Source organism: Typopeltis vanoorti, chromosome 18 (assembly GCF_054136105.1).
Source record: "Typopeltis vanoorti isolate ZY-2024b chromosome 18, IOZ_Tvanoo_1.0, whole genome shotgun sequence".
Lineage (NCBI taxonomy): Eukaryota > Metazoa > Arthropoda > Arachnida > Uropygi > Thelyphonidae > Typopeltis > Typopeltis vanoorti.
In genome coordinates this window covers 58,335,518-58,352,704 of record NC_143566.1, presented here as the reverse complement: position 1 = coordinate 58,352,704, position 17,187 = coordinate 58,335,518, and the positions used below count along the sequence as shown (strand labels likewise).

The following is a 17,187-nucleotide window of genomic DNA, read 5'->3' as shown; positions in this document are numbered from 1 at the left end:
TCAGCGATAACATTGGCTTTGCGTACCTCTCATCTCACAATTATATGTCAAGTATAATCATGTTCATTATAAATGACAATTGAGCGTGTCAATTTTGCTTTAGCCCTATAGTCAGGGTGACCACCGAGCAAAAATATTTCGTACTAACTTACGCAGGAAAAAGGTACTAGATCTGAAAAAAAAAAAAAAAGTACTAAATTTTCATTTGCTTTCGTTTCACTCTATTTAAGACATTTTACGATATTATTATCTTATCATAGATGAACTCAATGTAAAACCGCTAAATTAACACATCTACTACAAATATGAAACGAACAAGTCAAAACTCATCTCACTGTAGTCATCTACGAGTCCAAGAGCTGCAGTTGTTAATCATCATAACAGAAGTCCCAATTGTAACTCTAGCACTTCACATGTGTATTAATTTACCATATAAATTTTAGTCTCATTTTAGTGTTTTAAAAAATGTAACATTAAATTTTCAGTTATTTATTATGCTATTTACATATACAGGGGTTCCCACCCACAAGAAAAACACTGGAAGTATTTATTCATTATTTTTATCAGATTTTGCTAAATTAACTCTTCAGCAACAGTAAAATCTGTGGCTGATGAATGTTTTAATTTTTCTTTTGTCAAAAGGAGTCCATTCTTCAAAGGAGTTTTTTTATTTTTTTATTTTTTTTTGAGATTTCATTACGTGAATCTACAGCCAACGCATTTTTAATAAGATAGTTACATTTAGTGCGTCCACACTTTATTTTCTTAGCAGTTTCACTATCAGGGGCAATTGTTTTCAATAGAGTTGGAAGAGTATCCATAAGCCAAAAAAGCAGATTGTGTTCGTCATCCAGGGCGGTTCCGTTGGTTTGCGATTCCCGAGTGCAAAATTTTTGTGCTCCCTTTCCATTAAAAGTTAAAGGGTCACGAAGTACAATAACACGTTAAGAATCATTTTATTATACTGCACATTAAGAGGAATGTATATTAAAATAAAGAAAAAACATAAATAGTAAAAAAAAACTTATTTTTATATAATAAACAAACATACTCATGTAATGTAACATGGAACATGACAAGAAAAGAAGAGACTCTCAGAATAACTCAGCGTGCAATGGAACGTAGGATTTGTAACATCAGCAAAATGAACATGTTAGAAACACGAGAACTAAGAAAGCGATCAGGCATAAAAGATATGGTAACTGCAGTATAAGATAGACACTCACATAGACCCAGGAATAATAGAGGAACATAGAATATTCAACTGGCAACAAGAATAAAGAGAAAACCAGGAAAACCACCTACTAGATGAGAAGATCCACTAGTGAAATCTATGGGGATAAGATGGAAGAGAGAGAGAGAGGATCGAGATCGTTGGAGGCATCTTTGTGGCCTGCACTCATGGAGAAATCCTGAGTGAAATACAAGTCCATCAAGAAGAAAACTCAAGAAATTCCTAGAATGTTTGTTCACTGTGCTGAGAGCTGTGATTAAAGTAAGTTGTGTTGAAGCTCGCACCATTTATTCAACTACCCAGCCCTTCACTGAATCTTTCACATTCGAAGGGGACAAATATGCACAAACACTTCAGCGTATTATTTATTCCCTATTTTTTATGAACATGTTCGATTATATCGCCCCTAAATTGTGCCGCCCGGGTTCCTTTCACCCCTGTAAGGAAGGGACCAGTCTGCATCATATGCACATAATCTAAATTCTGCCTCTTTATTTTTCCGACTAGTATTTGGAACTGGATTTAAACAACGACATTATACCTGGTGAGCTTCTTTTAGATTCTACATTCTGCTAGTGTTTTGGAGTGTTTGCATAACAAATCAATAAACATTTGCTACCATTAATGCTTATATCACAAAATTTACAATAAGCAGTGCCTCCTTTACTTTTACCTGAATAAATCCAGGATTTAAGGAAGGGATCCTCCAACCATTCTTCTTTGAATTTTTGCTTATGATTTTTTCATCTTTTTAGATGAACCTTGTAAACCTGAATCTGGATCATAACTAGCATCACTCTCTCTTTTATTTGAATTACCTGTGTGGGAAGTGGTTTCTTTAGAAAGTTTCCTTGTCACTTGTCATGTTTAATAGTAAAATCTAAATAATAATATTTCCGATGAAGAATTAAACAAGTTTTTGTTAATAAAAACACTGAACTTCTTATAAGGCTCGAGACGTGTTTGAACAGCAAAGAGTATATTTTCATTGGCTAATGCCAGTCGTATTGCGTGAGTACAGGATCGTGGGGCGGGAGAGAAGACTAGCAAACAGTGAGAGGGATAGGAAAAAAGGAGAAATATTCTTGTATCATTGAATGTGACATATGGAGAGGTGGGAGAAGAGAAAAATATTCAACTCATATGTCTAACTCTCATGTTGTTATTATTACTATTCGTAAGGGAAAAAGCACTAGATCTGTTGGTGAACGTACTAAAACACTAAAAATTTATATTTATAAAACGTACTAGATCTAGTACGAAAGTATTAGATGTGGCAGCAACCAACAGCTAAGATATCTAATCTATCTAATCTAATTGCAAAACCTAGTCCTTATAAGGACTGGCTTAAAGGGGCGAGCAAGAATGCTTTTCATCTTCCCCGTTATCCGTAGAGGACACTGTAGGGATAAGGTGTTATTGAGCTATTATTAAAGCTCTGATCGTGGCAGGAAGGTAACAGCAATATAGCGGAGCCTCAGTTAGAACTTCATTGGCTACAGCATTGCCATCCGTTACCCTCCAAGGGTATTGGATTGAATGAATCAATCATCGCATCTCACGGTCGATTGATTCAATCTTTGCAAAACCTAATGCCCCAACATTCAAATTTATAATAGGTATATAAAAATTTCAAAATGGTGTCTTATCATACGTTTTAAAAAACATTGCAAATTACATTAAAAATCTAAAAATGGTAATTGCAATCTATAAGTTATTTTTATTTCAATAATGTAATTTAGGATAACTTAAATTTAAGATAACGTTACCTATAACAATTCGACTATTTTACATCATTGTAGATGTGAAAAATACGAGAAAAATATTTTCCAGATCATGCACAGTTTTTTTTGCATTTGTATGAAACAGAAAAATTAAAGATTATCACGTCAGATTATGGAGGAAATGCAGTGGGTGACTGTAATATATAACGGATATCACCTGCTAAGGATTACAGACAGTATGTATGCACAGCACGTCAATAGATAAAAGAAAAACACTTACTTTGATGGTCTTATTCTGCAATCTGAGCCCATTCAGAGTATTGATAGCTTTCTCGGCGTCTTCTGGTCGGACGTAATTGACGAACCCGTAGCCTAGACTCTGACCTGGAAAAAAAAAGAAAGAACGTTAGTTGTAATGATTTTATCGGAAAAGACATTGAATGTGTGGTGGTAAAAATATATGTACAACCAAGGTCACAAGAACTTTCACTGGTAAAGATTGTTTTTCTATATCATCGGCTTCAGTAGACACAAGAAACTATCTTTACTCATAATTTTGTGGTTCAGCTTTACTTTTAAATAAAGTAAAATTTCTTTTCACATAAGTTTTTATGCGACAATAAATTCCGTGAATTGTTTCAGGATAGCAAGGGTTATCTTAGAGGATATCGGGAAATGACAAATCCCAGTTATTTCCCCCCTATCCTATATTAGTTTGATTCCAGACCCATTTCCTTGCCCAGAAAGAAATATAATAATAGGAAACGCTCCACTTAATTTGGCGCACGTTCACCAGGGCATAGACACCTCGCCAGGGTGTGTCAGGAAACTACATATGGTCACCTAGGCAACTGGAAAGAAAAACACAGCACTTCGGATATGCGACTAACATGGATGACCTTTACGTAAAAAAAACAAGGGGGAGCGATTAGTATTCTGGTTTACTTGTGAGCAGGTTTTAGTTCCAAGGTCTTAACAAAAAATCTAACGAATTACTTTCGTAAAGTTTAATATTCCCACTTTAACATGACTGTCTTCCCATTGGGGAAGATAGTCATTTATAAGCATCCCATAATGAAACCACAATGGTCACATCAGCCATAATTAGTTTTAATCCATTCCTACAACTTCAACACCTTTGAGAATTTGACTCAAAAGTTTGTTAAATTTATGTTACGTCACTTGATAAATGCAAATTAATACGTTTAATGAAATGAATTTGATTAGACAAGGATTTTTCTAACTATTACAAAATACTTATGGAATGCAACGAAATATTACAAAACAAAAATGTGATTCTGTGATTATTCGAGATCCTATTTTTGAATCTAGCATTTACTACTCCAAATACGGTACGGAATAAGTGGCATGTTGTTCGACATGTTAATCAAATAATGTCTAAACAAAAGGTAAAATGCTGAATGCAAAATCGACAACCTGCCAAACAAAGTATGGAATTTAAATCCAAGGCAGTGTAAAATGCAGTTTTTAAAATGTGACAAAACTTACCTTTTAACGCGCAGTCTCAGTTTATCCTTACATTTATAAATATATTCTAAGCAGATAATTAGTCTAAGTTCGTAGAAGTCAATTATTTCCACTAAACATAACTATATTAAATTAGTCATCTATGTACATAATTCGTTATAATACATGCATTATGTTAATATTGTCAATATCATCACTGTAAAACCCAAATAATCTAAATATTTTTATATTATATCATTACAAAAAATATTAAATCTAAGATTTCAAGGAAGCTTAGAATTAATTTTGAAAATTGCATTTTAATAAAGTAAAATACTTATACACCTAATAAAATTTAAAATAAAAGAATAAAATAAACGTTTGAATATCAATGACCGGAGGATGGATGGATACGAGGAGTATTAATCGACCGTGAGATGCGGTGATTAATACTCTTGGAGGGCAATGCTGTAGCCAATGAAGTTCTAACTAAGGCTTGGCTATTGCTGTTACTCTCCTGCCATGATCAGAGCTATTGTCCTTATCCTTATATATTATATTATATAAGGACAATGGCCGGATCAGAACTTTTGGTTACGTGAGATTCTAATAATAAGCTCTCTTTATTTAAATATTTAAATATAATCGCGATCACCAGCATTGAACAGGATTCTCCTGACCTGGAAAGCTGTAGTCATTTTTTCTATAGGTTCGGATAATATCGATTGACTTGACAGCTTTCTTTACACAATATTTAATAAAAATTGACTTGTGGAAAACTAGTCTTATTCTCTATCTATCCTGGGCATAGATAGAGCATCACACCCTAAGGAATCCGCTTAACTCTTGGATAAGAAATAGGGTATTTATCCTTTGAAGAGTAAGAATGAATTTTGTCTCCTCCTGACCTCTTACAACTAATAAATATATGATGGAAGTTTATTTTGCACTTGGTTAAACTATAATAAATTTAGTTTAATCCTTTATTCCAGTGTGAGCAAACAAAGTTTGGGTCTGAAAATATTTTCAGGACCGAGGCAAGGTGGCAACTCGTAGCAAAGGTGGACCAAGCTCTCATCACTCATTGTCTCAGTATCTCCCGCTATGCATTAAGGGAAAGGCCACTACCCAGACCGGTTTCGACCTTTGAGATCTCGTCAGTAGGATGACGACTTAGTATCACCACTTCTGGGTCTGCCTCCCACTGACGAGACCTCAATGGTCGAAATCGGTTTGGGTAGTGGCCCTTCCCTTAATGCATAGCATTATACATTTCCGTAAGGAGATGTGCTTTGCATGGCGGGAGATACTGAGACGAGTGATGAGATCTTGGTCCACCTTTGCTACGAGTTGCCAACAGAGGCATCACCTTGCGTCTGTCCTGAAAATATTTTCAGGCACAAACTTTGTTTGCTCATAATTGGATAAACTAAATTAATTATAATAAATATATGAAAACTAGAAACTTCCACTGACGTCTGAAAGAACTGTTTCCTTAGAACCACCTTCATCCTCAATGGGTACAAATTCAGCGATAAATTGATAATTTTAGCCTTCACATGAAGTTTAGAGGCCATCAATAAAAAATTATGGGCAGGTCTTTCTGCTCAAATGTGTTTATAAGAATATTAAGATTGTTTTATTTGCTAAACTGATACTTATTCTAAAGTAATAGTATTCCAAGTTAAGAATTATCCTAATCTAACATAGTAGTGGATACTATCAGCCCTAGAATAAGAGCAAGGCAAGTAAAGAAACTAACGGCTAGTTTTCGTGGTTTATATCTGAAATTATTAGCAAAGTGTTACAAAATGGGAACTTGATAATGAATAATTTTTATGAAATAAATTGGTAATCATCCAGTTTCAGAATCCTCCCTCCTAATGGAAAACATGAAAATTTTCCTCGGTCTTCTAAATTATTTATAGAGGATAAGAAATTCAGTTCAAGTGACTGCCCTTGCTTTTTTCTCCTCCCTCTGGCGTTTTTAACCATCCAAATGCCTGTTCCTCAGACAGAAGGCGTATTGTCTGGTATTCTGTTCAGCTCATTTGACGCTTCTCCATTTCATTTGGAAAGAGTCGATGCAGAAGCGATTCTCAACCAATGCAACAAGGTCAAACTCGTTTTGATAAAAACGAAAAAAACTTTTCGTTTTTCTCTCCTCCTCCGAAAGATTCCATGTTGATCGACAGAATGTCGCATACATCTGACTTTCCAAAGTTTAACTAGTTCAAAAACTTGGAAAATTACACTTGGGGCATCTTGACGTCTTCCCTAATAAAAATGCTCGGGGGAGGGAAAAAAATGAAAAAAAAAAATCGAAAAACTGCTACGAACAAGAACATACTATTTCACTTCTTTCTTCCCTCCTTACACGCCCAGGGTTTCGTGATTTCTCTTTTTTTGGCCAAGTTAAATATTAATGGTGTGCGTGATGTATACCCCGATATTAGTATGGGTTCTGTTTCTCAGATCTTAAAGTTAAAATTCCCAAGGAAGAAATGACTTTACGATGACGGGCCATGGATCAACACAAGACCGCCTTTTTTCAAAAGGGCTCCCACGTAATTAGAGGACGCTTGCAGAGAAGAAAATTGCACCAAGATGAGACTCCGCGATTTCTAGATAGAGAATGGAAAGACGTTTTCTTATAGGGTTCGTCGGTGATAAAGTTGCTTTCAGAACTTCAATTCATACGAAGAAATATGTTCGCGAGAGGCGAGTCTCAAACATTCGCTATAAAAGCAGTGCTATGATAGACACAGAAAGGATATCTACAAGCGTCTTCCATCCGTAAATGAGAAGGATTAATATCGTCGACTGCACGGTTCATTCAACGGACTAAGAATTTCGCTTCTTTCAAATATCCATTCAGATAAGATGAAAACTTGGATATCTCTTGGTCTTATTCAATAATTAAAGTACGGGGAAAAATCATTTCTAAAGTCGCATCTGAAGATAGATCGTATTAGAAGCAAAACGTTTACAAACATTAAGATCCTTGAAAGTTTTTTTTAAATATTTTAAAATAATCAACTAATAATTAGATTTAAAAATATTAAGCAAATGCTCCTATTGAACATATACAAGACGAGTGATTCCATTGATTTCTAGAAGGAAAGAATTGCAGGCGAAAGTAGTTGCGTGTGTGTGTCAACTGCGAAAATGTTTTTGGGCATACTAATTCGTCCACTTCTTAAGTAATCTTTAAGAAAATCATACCCTCGTATGATGGGAGAGTATGATTGTTCCCGAAGGTCAAAAATTCCGGATACTTTCGGGCTTCTGAAAAGACTGACCTTTCCAACAGACTCACAAACGATAAGCAAAGAGTTTTGCTTTAAATTTAGGACCATCTCTGATTGCTGTAAGTCTTACTTTCTTTGTGTCTCACAGTAATCCTCTTCCTTTAATGCCTTGCCACTTACCAGCATTAAAGACTCTTTCAAAAACTAGATTAATCGTTTTTTCACTATTAAAATGCCAGAAATTCCATAGTGAATCAATTATATAATATCGCAAGTAGAAAAATGTGGGAATCTTTGTCTAGTAGTGGAGAGAAAACGGCGAAGTGCGAGTACCATTTAGGCTTATTAGAGATCGGGTTATGCTACCCGCGGATGACCAGGCTGACAAACCCAACTAATTAAGGCGTGAGAGACTAAGACATCACACGTATGACACGTTTTAGAGCGAACTACCCCCACCCCTCCCATTCTAGATCTCTCCTGAGGTGATCACCTCTTTTTATTGGAATAAAATAGCAAGTTAAAAAAAACTCGCTCGTCATATATCTATCCTGTTCGCCATAATATAAACTAGATTACTAATACGTTTCTTTATTATAATATTAGTTAAAAAATTTATTAAAATTAAGCATCTTGATAGCAAAAATTACGTTTTTGTTTTAAAAAACGTCTTGAATTAAGGTGTGAAAGCAACCTTAAAGTATTCAATCAAACCATTATATAATAATAAGCATTAAAGATATATTTTCCTATTTGTTTCGGTATTTGTGTGATTACCTAATCTGATACTTGGGACCAAACAGAAACCAAAAGACATTTACGAAAACTGTCATAACATACGCCTACAACAACAAAACTTCTAAGAGGCCTTGTTTCTATGAACACGCGTCAGCAACTAAAGGATTCTTGGTCCAGTAGCATCAGAAGGGTCTTCAAGACGTAGCTTTTTCTCCTGCTAATAATATGGATGCCAGAAACATTCACCACCGAGTGCAGGGATCAGTACCGAGGAGCTGATAGAAGAAACAAGATATCTTAGCTGTCACTCCAGCAGAATCATCTCTGCAAAGTGCATTCACCCAAGAAATGGTGAGAACGGACAGTCTGCAAGTTCATTCCTGTGGAATGGCAGATGAAATTCTTAGTCTTTATCTCGAACATCATCAGGGAAATAAATTTTCCTGCAAACCAAAAGGGGAGACCCCAAAAACCAGTCAAAGAAACCACACCCCCTTGTTTTAGGTAGTGGTGTTGGGGAGAGCATAAAATACAAATACGTTTAGTTTTAAGTATTGTACAGGTTCTAATGTCTTAAGAATACCTTCGAAATCATCCACTAGTTTATTTAGTGGGGTAGAAAGGAGCAAAAAGACCCGTTGTGAATATCTTCGAAAACGTAAAGATGCTTAAAAGATCAAGTTCCTTCTGGATTATCTGACACTTCGATATTTATAAAGATATATTTTTATCTTTCCAACATTCTGCACACCTCATTCAAGGATGAGGTGTGCAGAATGTTGGATTTTCTTGCGAGTTAACAGTCAGGTGCAATCCTAATGACTCAGTTGTAGCCCTTGTAAAAAAATTTAAAAAAATTCACCGTCCAGGAACATACTACTTTGTACGTCTAGTTATATTTTATTAGTGTTGATACAAACAGCTATCAATTCAGGATTGTGAGATTCAGATAGAGCTGGTAATATAGGATGGCTAACAAAATAGATTCCTGGCTGGGTTAGTCGATTCGAATAACAGAGGCTGCACTGGAGTATAGCGAGTCCAAAGGGATAGTGGAACCGTGAAAACCGATATACGAGTTAAATTGTTTGCCACTGGACGCTTTCCTTCACTAGAAAGAATTAATTTCGCTCTTATCCGTCAATCTTCGATATATTAAAATAAAATTATACATCAACATGAATTCTTGGTAAATCAAGAATTTTATTAACTTGGCCCATGAATATTAGAGATGTGCAATATTTGCGAATTCAGCATAAACAGACCTTCCCGAGTTGCAATCCATTTAACCAGCATATCATTCCGGTGGCAATATTAACTGCATTTAAATGCAGTGATTATGAACAATAAACGTCTTCCTCCGTGAAAAGAATCAGACGTAGAAAGTGCCCCTTTATAGGCTTTAAAGTAGTAAGATTGAGATTTGGCCTTGCAACTACTTGAAATTGCGGAGAGATCGTGTTAATCAGCGAGTCTTGAGACATCAAATTTATGGGCAAGACTGCAGTAATTTTACTAGTGATTTGCAAACATAAATATCACTAGTAAAAACAAACATTAAAATAAGTGATTTAAGTCAGGGTACGTTTAGGTCGAAACCCATCCATCATCTTCCTGTTCTTGTTTTGTATTTAAGTCAGGGTATTTCTCGATTATCAGACTTATGAAACAATTTACTGCAGTATTGTACGGTACCCATGATGCAAACGATACCTCAATCTTTATTGTATTTACTGTTTGGTAGTTGATAAAATTGGTGTCAAAATTCTGTTCATTGGCAGTGTTACGGTCTACGAGCAAGTCGCGCTCAACTTCATTACGTAAAATCGAATACTTACAGGGTTACCGTGTTTCAAATAAAACTTGAGTGACTGTTCGGTCTAGTTAGAGATCTACGAAAGCAATGTTTCTTAAACTGTTCCGCCAACCCAGGGTTCCACGAAAACTAGTAGGGGCTTCCGTACAGCATGCAAACATTGATATTTTGTATTAGATGTCGTTTTAGGAGGAAAAAAAAATCTTCAGTGAATAGAATACTGATTTTATATTAAATCGCTTTAGAACGTTTGTAATTTTTCCTTGAAAATATGTTGCAATTCCTTTCAGATAGTATTTAATAGAATTTTTCCATAGGTTTCTACAGTCTCACAAAAGTTTAAAAAATTAGTACTTGGGAGCATTTCTGTTTAAGAGTAGACCAGTATTTCGATGCATATCAAACTAAATTATGTAATGGCCCTTAAGTCATTGTATTACAAACGAGGTTAGACTAGCCGTGGTATCGACTTCATAATAACGAAAGATATCCTAGTATCGGTCACCATTAGACATAACGATAACTTCTCATGTCATCTTAAAACATGGAAATACGTTGCAACCTCTTGACAATGTGCCAAAATAGATTAATAAAGCTTTACTATTTGCTTTGACTGCATGGTTTTCTCTGTTAAAGTACAGGCATTTTGTAACACTCGCCAAGAAAGAAAGAAAAAAAAAAACAGCAAAAATTTGCTTAATGTTTACACAATGTATTAAAATTTTTCGTGTTAAAGTTCACCAGCAATGGACAGTGTGCAAAGCTGGACACCCCCTTCTTCCCCCCCCCCTCCCATCTCTGGTGTCATTTTCAAGAGGACGACACTTGCTCGATACAGGCGGCTGATGGTAAATCAATATTGGCCAACTCCGACTCCGTAGTCAGGACACACAAGCGCGCACAAGTCGACTACGCCAAGGGAAGAAGGTTCGGGGTTTTAACGAGCTAGCACGCACTCGGCGACCCTGCGATGCTATTAAGTAGGCTTAATTGCTGCTGTCTCAGCGTACAGGCGATCCAGAATTGCATTAATCCTATGAAAGGATCGACCTGGATGAAGAGAGAAAGAAAGAGAGGGAGAGGGGGGGGGACGCGCTACGGAATTGGAGATAGAGTTGCTGGTGTAAGGAAATTAGAATGAATGCAGAGCCGCCAGTTCGGTGTGTAGATTGAAGTCGAGAAGCTTTGTAGCTGTGCCGGTGCGAGGTAATTCAATAGCGACGGGGCATTCCCGCACTCTCCCGAAATATGAAACAGATTCTTACCGTTCGCTATTTATGCAACGAATGTCTTCGGAATCTTTAGACTCGTTACTCAAAATAGACAACGTCAGGCGATGTTATAGTCAAGATATATTGTAATTGACGTTGCCTGCCTTTTTGCCTGGCAGAATAAGTTACGGCGCAATCGATTTATTGAAATCTGTTCTTGTAACTGTCAAGTAGACGATTATAAGGAAGATACCCGGGTTTGCATTGTTGCCTAAAAACTTGTTTGACATACGGGGAGAAGATGGAATTGCTTGAGAAGCTAACCTTTCTTCATCTCATTAATCATAGTCGAAAGATAAGAAGCCTTCTTTTTTGGCCTTCTCATCCGTACGTCGTCTAGTATCTTCAGATAATAAAAGAAGGTCATGTACAAGCATTAGGGTATACTAAACGAGCTCTTTTGAATGGGATAGCGTGGCATTACGGCGTTTAACATCACGTACAGATTTCGCATTAAAAAAAAATGAACTCTGAAAATCTTAAGATTGGAACGTAGGTCAAACATGTTTGGAAGCGACTGGAAAACAAGATAGGTTGAAAGCCATATCATAATTAATAATAAATGGACCAGAAATCACTAGATCGGGACTGGAAAACGAACCTCGATATCAAGATTAGCACATCAAACTATTCGCTTGTTGTCTACTTAAACTTTATCAACCAAGTTGTGTTTGGTTAACAAGTTCTGTGTTCGATTCTGTAGCCTTAAAATGTTTTCCTCTAACTGGTGGAAAGTATGTGGGCGATTTAGACTAGAATTTCAGCTTTGTAATCTGGTTTAACATGCAAAATATATAGATAATAATACGTATCCTTGCTTTCCAATCTATTACTTGGATATAATCTCAACAACCAACCAACATCTAAAATGTTTACCAACTGTCGTAAATATTAACGCAAACAAATACCTTCAAATGACATGAGGAAAACTCCTTTGTACCGATTATGTCAGAATATCTTGTGCCCAGGTCATCGAGATAGTTTGTAATCCCTGCTCGCAGATTTCCATCATGTCGAGACTAAGGTAACTAATTAGTAGAATCAAAGGATTAAGTTCTGTAATGATACTAGTCAAATTATTCATTGAATACAAACTATCCTGTCTCCACAACATACTTGACGATTCTGTATCTGGTTTTCATCTTCACTTTCTCGTTTGAACGAGAATTTTCGAAGGTAATGCACGTTCTCTAGCATTTTATCGCAATAGAAAACTCAAAAAGTTTGCAGATATTTATCGAATATAAAATGAGCAGCTCATTTCTCCTTAAAAACCCATAGCTGTCAGTCTGAAATATTTTTGTGTCCGTAACAAACTATTTAAAGTCGCCATTAATAGGCTATGTTAAGAGGCTGCAGAAATAAAACGCATTTCCTAATATTATGACAAATTAATAACTTTAATCACTAGATGGCGCATATACCAAGACAGCTGACGATTTCTTTTGACTATACAAAAGGTGTAAACGTTTCTTGATTTCATGTTGCGCGAAGAAGCGATGAGCACGCAACGCAACAAACTACGAAGATGGCTATCGAAACAGCTGACGTACCTTTAGTTTTCCATGGCTGCTTCCAGTTGCCTGATTATCACATCCACTCACGTTCTCCGCAGGTGTCCGCTCTCCCGACGAACGCTACAGAACACATCGGGGCAAGAAAAACCAAAGTCACGTTCGATATTTGGGATAGTTCGCGCCTTTCTCGTGTGCGAGGTGTCACGTGCCTCCGGCGCCCGATTCCGTCTGGATTTTAGAAGTCGTAAACAGTATGGTGTCTGTTGACCGTCGAAGTCCTGTTATGTAACACCATCACAAGAGTAAAAATCAATTCTCTAAACAGGCTATTGTACCTCGATTTTCACGCCGAAAAAGCATAACATTCATTAAATATCAGTCACAAAAACATCCTGCGATATAAACTGATCTTACTAGACATTTGCCTGGCTAGACTGGGAACCAAAACGTTTCTCATGTACTCAAGTGAAGTTCTTAAAGTTCTTAAAAGAACTGGGCGATGGACTGAGTCTTTGACTCTTTATCCCGTCATCTGAATGAAGAAAATCTGTGTGGATGGAGTGTTGTTGAGCTAAAAAGCTCTAGTCATGGCTGGGTAACGGCAATAGCCGAGCCTCAGTTACACTTCATTAGCTACAGCATTACCATTTGTTACCCTGGAAGTCCTAAAAAGGACTTTTCATTCACCCACTCAAGTGAAATTTAAGACTGAAGTTTATTGTAACTAATTGATTTAAGCAACAAATTGGTGTTATACTACTGTGACCAAATGTGTTCTTGTTCTATACGAAGTATGTCTAAGCGTATAGAATCTGAAGACTAAATATTTGACATTTTAAACTTAATTTCATTATATAAATTAATAATACGTCACTATTTTATAACTCGCAGTAGTTGTAATAGGACGTATATTTGACATTTTAAACTTAATTTCATTATATAAATTAATAATACGTCACTATTTTATAACTCGCAGTAGTTGTAATAGGACGTATATAAGGATACACATTACATTCGCATATTATTTTACTCAAGTGAAATTTAAGACTGAAGTTTATTGTAACTAATTGATTTAAGCAACAAATTGGTGTAAGAAACATATGGTAAAATAATATGCGAATGTAATGTGTATCCTTATATACGTCCTATTACAACTACTGCGAGTTATAAAATAGTGATGTATTATTAATTTATATAATGAAATTAAGTTTAAAATGTCAAATATTTAGTCTTCAGATTCTATACGCTTAGACATACTTCGTATAGAACAAGAACACATTTGGTCACAGTAGTTATAATTCATACAGAGAATTATATAAAAAATAGATTTCATTTGCTTCCCATTTTGTCACTGAAGACTGTTTAAGAACCATTGATACCAAGAAGAAAATGCCAGCTATTATTTCTTCTGCTGAATGATACGAAATGTTTATTCACAAAATTCATAATTACAAGAGTAATTATTCGTTATATATTTTAAAGCAGTTTGCAATAAAACCAATGAGATATTTCGGCGGGGGGGGATGAAAAATCTGCTTTTATATAGTATCTCTCGTCTTTTCTACTCCTTCCACCATCCCCATAAAAAAAATTAAAAATAAGTTAAGTTAGCGTTGCGGGATTTAATAGATGGCGATGACCTTCTATTAAGTAAGGAATAATGTACACCTGCATAATTCCTTACTCTTGGTTTTTTAGTCCTAAGTGTTCCTAAGTGTTCCTAATTACACACTTAGCGATCCAGTTTTAAAGTTGTCACTCAATGATGTATTGTAGAACTTGCAGAACAGTCGCCATCTTTGCTGGATACCTACTGAAGATGCACCATCATCCACTGTCGCAGAAGTTCAAATTTACTGAATTTTAATGATGTCTACCACTGTCTCATTCGTTTTATTTGTTCCTACAGGGTTTCAGTAATCATGGGCTTTCTTGGTTAGCCTAACAAAGCCAGGTGGAAACCTCTCATCTATATTTACAGCCTTTGCCCGAAATTAGGCCAAACTACATACTTCAATAATTGTGAAAGACGATTCTAATTAACGATTACTAAAAAATAAATTTCATTTAAATGTTTCCAATTGATTAGTTCAAAGGTGAATTGAAAATTTAAATCCGATTTACAAATAATCGGTTTATTATTCATGAAACTGGAAATACTGAAAACTCTCCGTTGCATCTTACTAAAGCTCCGTTTGAACCGTAGAGAAACATACTACTCGCTACAAAGTCACAAACGAGATAAGTACACCATTAATGTTTCTAACCAAAAACGAAGCTTTTATTTTTTGATTGACGGGGAAAGAGATATTTGAACAACATCCTAACTCAATCGTTGATAATTGGAAATCCAACCCCGCACTTTATTCCGGTTCCGCCATTTCTAGACTGATGACTGCGTTACATTGTTTTTTTCTATTTTAAATCGACGAAAATCACTCAATTGTATTCCCCTGTATATTGCAAGTCATGTTCTTATGTTTCCATCGTCTTAGAAAGAATCATTATGTTAGTTTTATATTTCAAGATTATTTTTCCTTTATTTTAGTTAAATATTTTGCGACATCCAAAACCGGGTAACATTTTTATATTCGTTTTTCTTTTTTAATGTTTAATACCTTTAATGGATTTCGAAAAATCACTTGGAACCAACGGTTGGAAAACGTCAGCCTGCGACCAGCTTTCAAGAACCAGGCGAAAACAAGTGAATTGCGTCATCTTCATAGAAGCCATTGGTGATATGGCATCAGCGCTGACAAATCCCAAAGAACGCAAGGCTGAACATTTGAGAGAAGCAATTAGTGATAATGCGTATTATTGAGCGAAATGTAAACAATAATGCAAGCATGTTGATCGTTCCATACCAATATAAAAAAAAAAAAAAACATTAGTCAGAAAACGTGTTTTAAATTATCAAAAATGCTTTTTCCGCATTGAAATTCATTGCAATGTTTAACAAGACTCGGATTTTGAATTTTAAGTATCGATTGATTTGTTTATGGAGATTTGTATTCGACACGAAGTTTTAAATTCATCGGGGAGCTCAGGAAGTTTACACACGCTATCAGAAAGTTTAAAACTTCTGCGCATGATCGGTGGATGATGTAATGGCTTTCAACTTTGAATAGATTAGGGCAGTTTGAGTTACAATGCCAGAACACATTTCATGTGAAGTGTATGATTTTATACAAAAGTATGGCATAGTAAGCGCTTCATCTGCCTTGTAGTCTGAAATGACCAGACTAACATATGAACAAGGAAGACTTTCCTTACAGAAAAACTTTCGCAAATGTTGGATAACAGTAACAAGCAGAACAGTTATAGTGCTGACTACTTAAATGCATCTCTTTACATGTTTGCTGTACTAAGAGGAATACAGGTGTGCAAAACCTCCCAAATAATTCATAGAAATTAATCATTTCAGTATTGTGTATTTCACTAACTTTAGCCCTAAACTATTTCTAGAACGAAGTGATTTGTTGCTCTGGACTTTGCGTCAACTAATTCAATGACAAAATCATTAACAATAACCGTAAAAACTTTTGTCGAACGTCGTATTACAAAACGAAATAAACAATAAGATGAATTACATAGTGAAAATAAATACCTCGTGAAAAATAAGTACTTCTGGATGTTTGAATGTCACCAGATGGCGATTACGCGGAGATGCCGTTTTGACTAATTTGTATATTTTGCAGGATCAAAACTCCTGCCACTTATGAGACCGATTAACTCGCTTTCAGCTGTAAAATCCGTAAATATTGCTCGAGTCGAGTGTTTTCCAACCGAATGACAAAATACTGCATTGTGCTCAAGACAACGGTCTAGTATTGGGCGCTCAAGTCTACTGGCACATAAACACTCGCTTGTTAGCGCAACGATTTTTACAAAACCTACAAATATACTAAAAATGGAAGAATCGTGGAATAGGATGACACCCTTGTATTCCACGAATGCTTAATCCTTACATCAACACAGTTGGAGATTACCGCATACGATGCTTCCTGTTTAGATGAGATTCGTAATTAAGAAGCCTACTAATTTAAACAGGATGCGGTTTTTGCTTGAAGATCTTTAATGGGCTTCGTTTAAGAGCGAATGTTATCCCTCACACACACACACACTAAGGTTAGAGATTGTATTTCATTTTCAGCAGCTGTTGACAAGTA

General features: G+C 35.7%; 1 protein-coding gene across 1 annotated transcript in view; it reads right to left on the bottom strand.

Annotated features, from left to right (window-relative positions):
* LOC150096700 (ELAV-like protein 2) overlaps nucleotides 1–17,187 on the bottom strand; it is a 100,668-nt gene that overhangs the window by 48,696 nt on the left and 34,785 nt on the right. Inside the window, exon 3 of the mRNA XM_090408001.1 lies at nucleotides 3,239–3,342. Within this exon, the coding sequence (XP_090264127.1) occupies nucleotides 3,239–3,342 (104 nt within the window). The remainder of the gene's footprint in view (nucleotides 1–3,238; nucleotides 3,343–17,187) is intronic.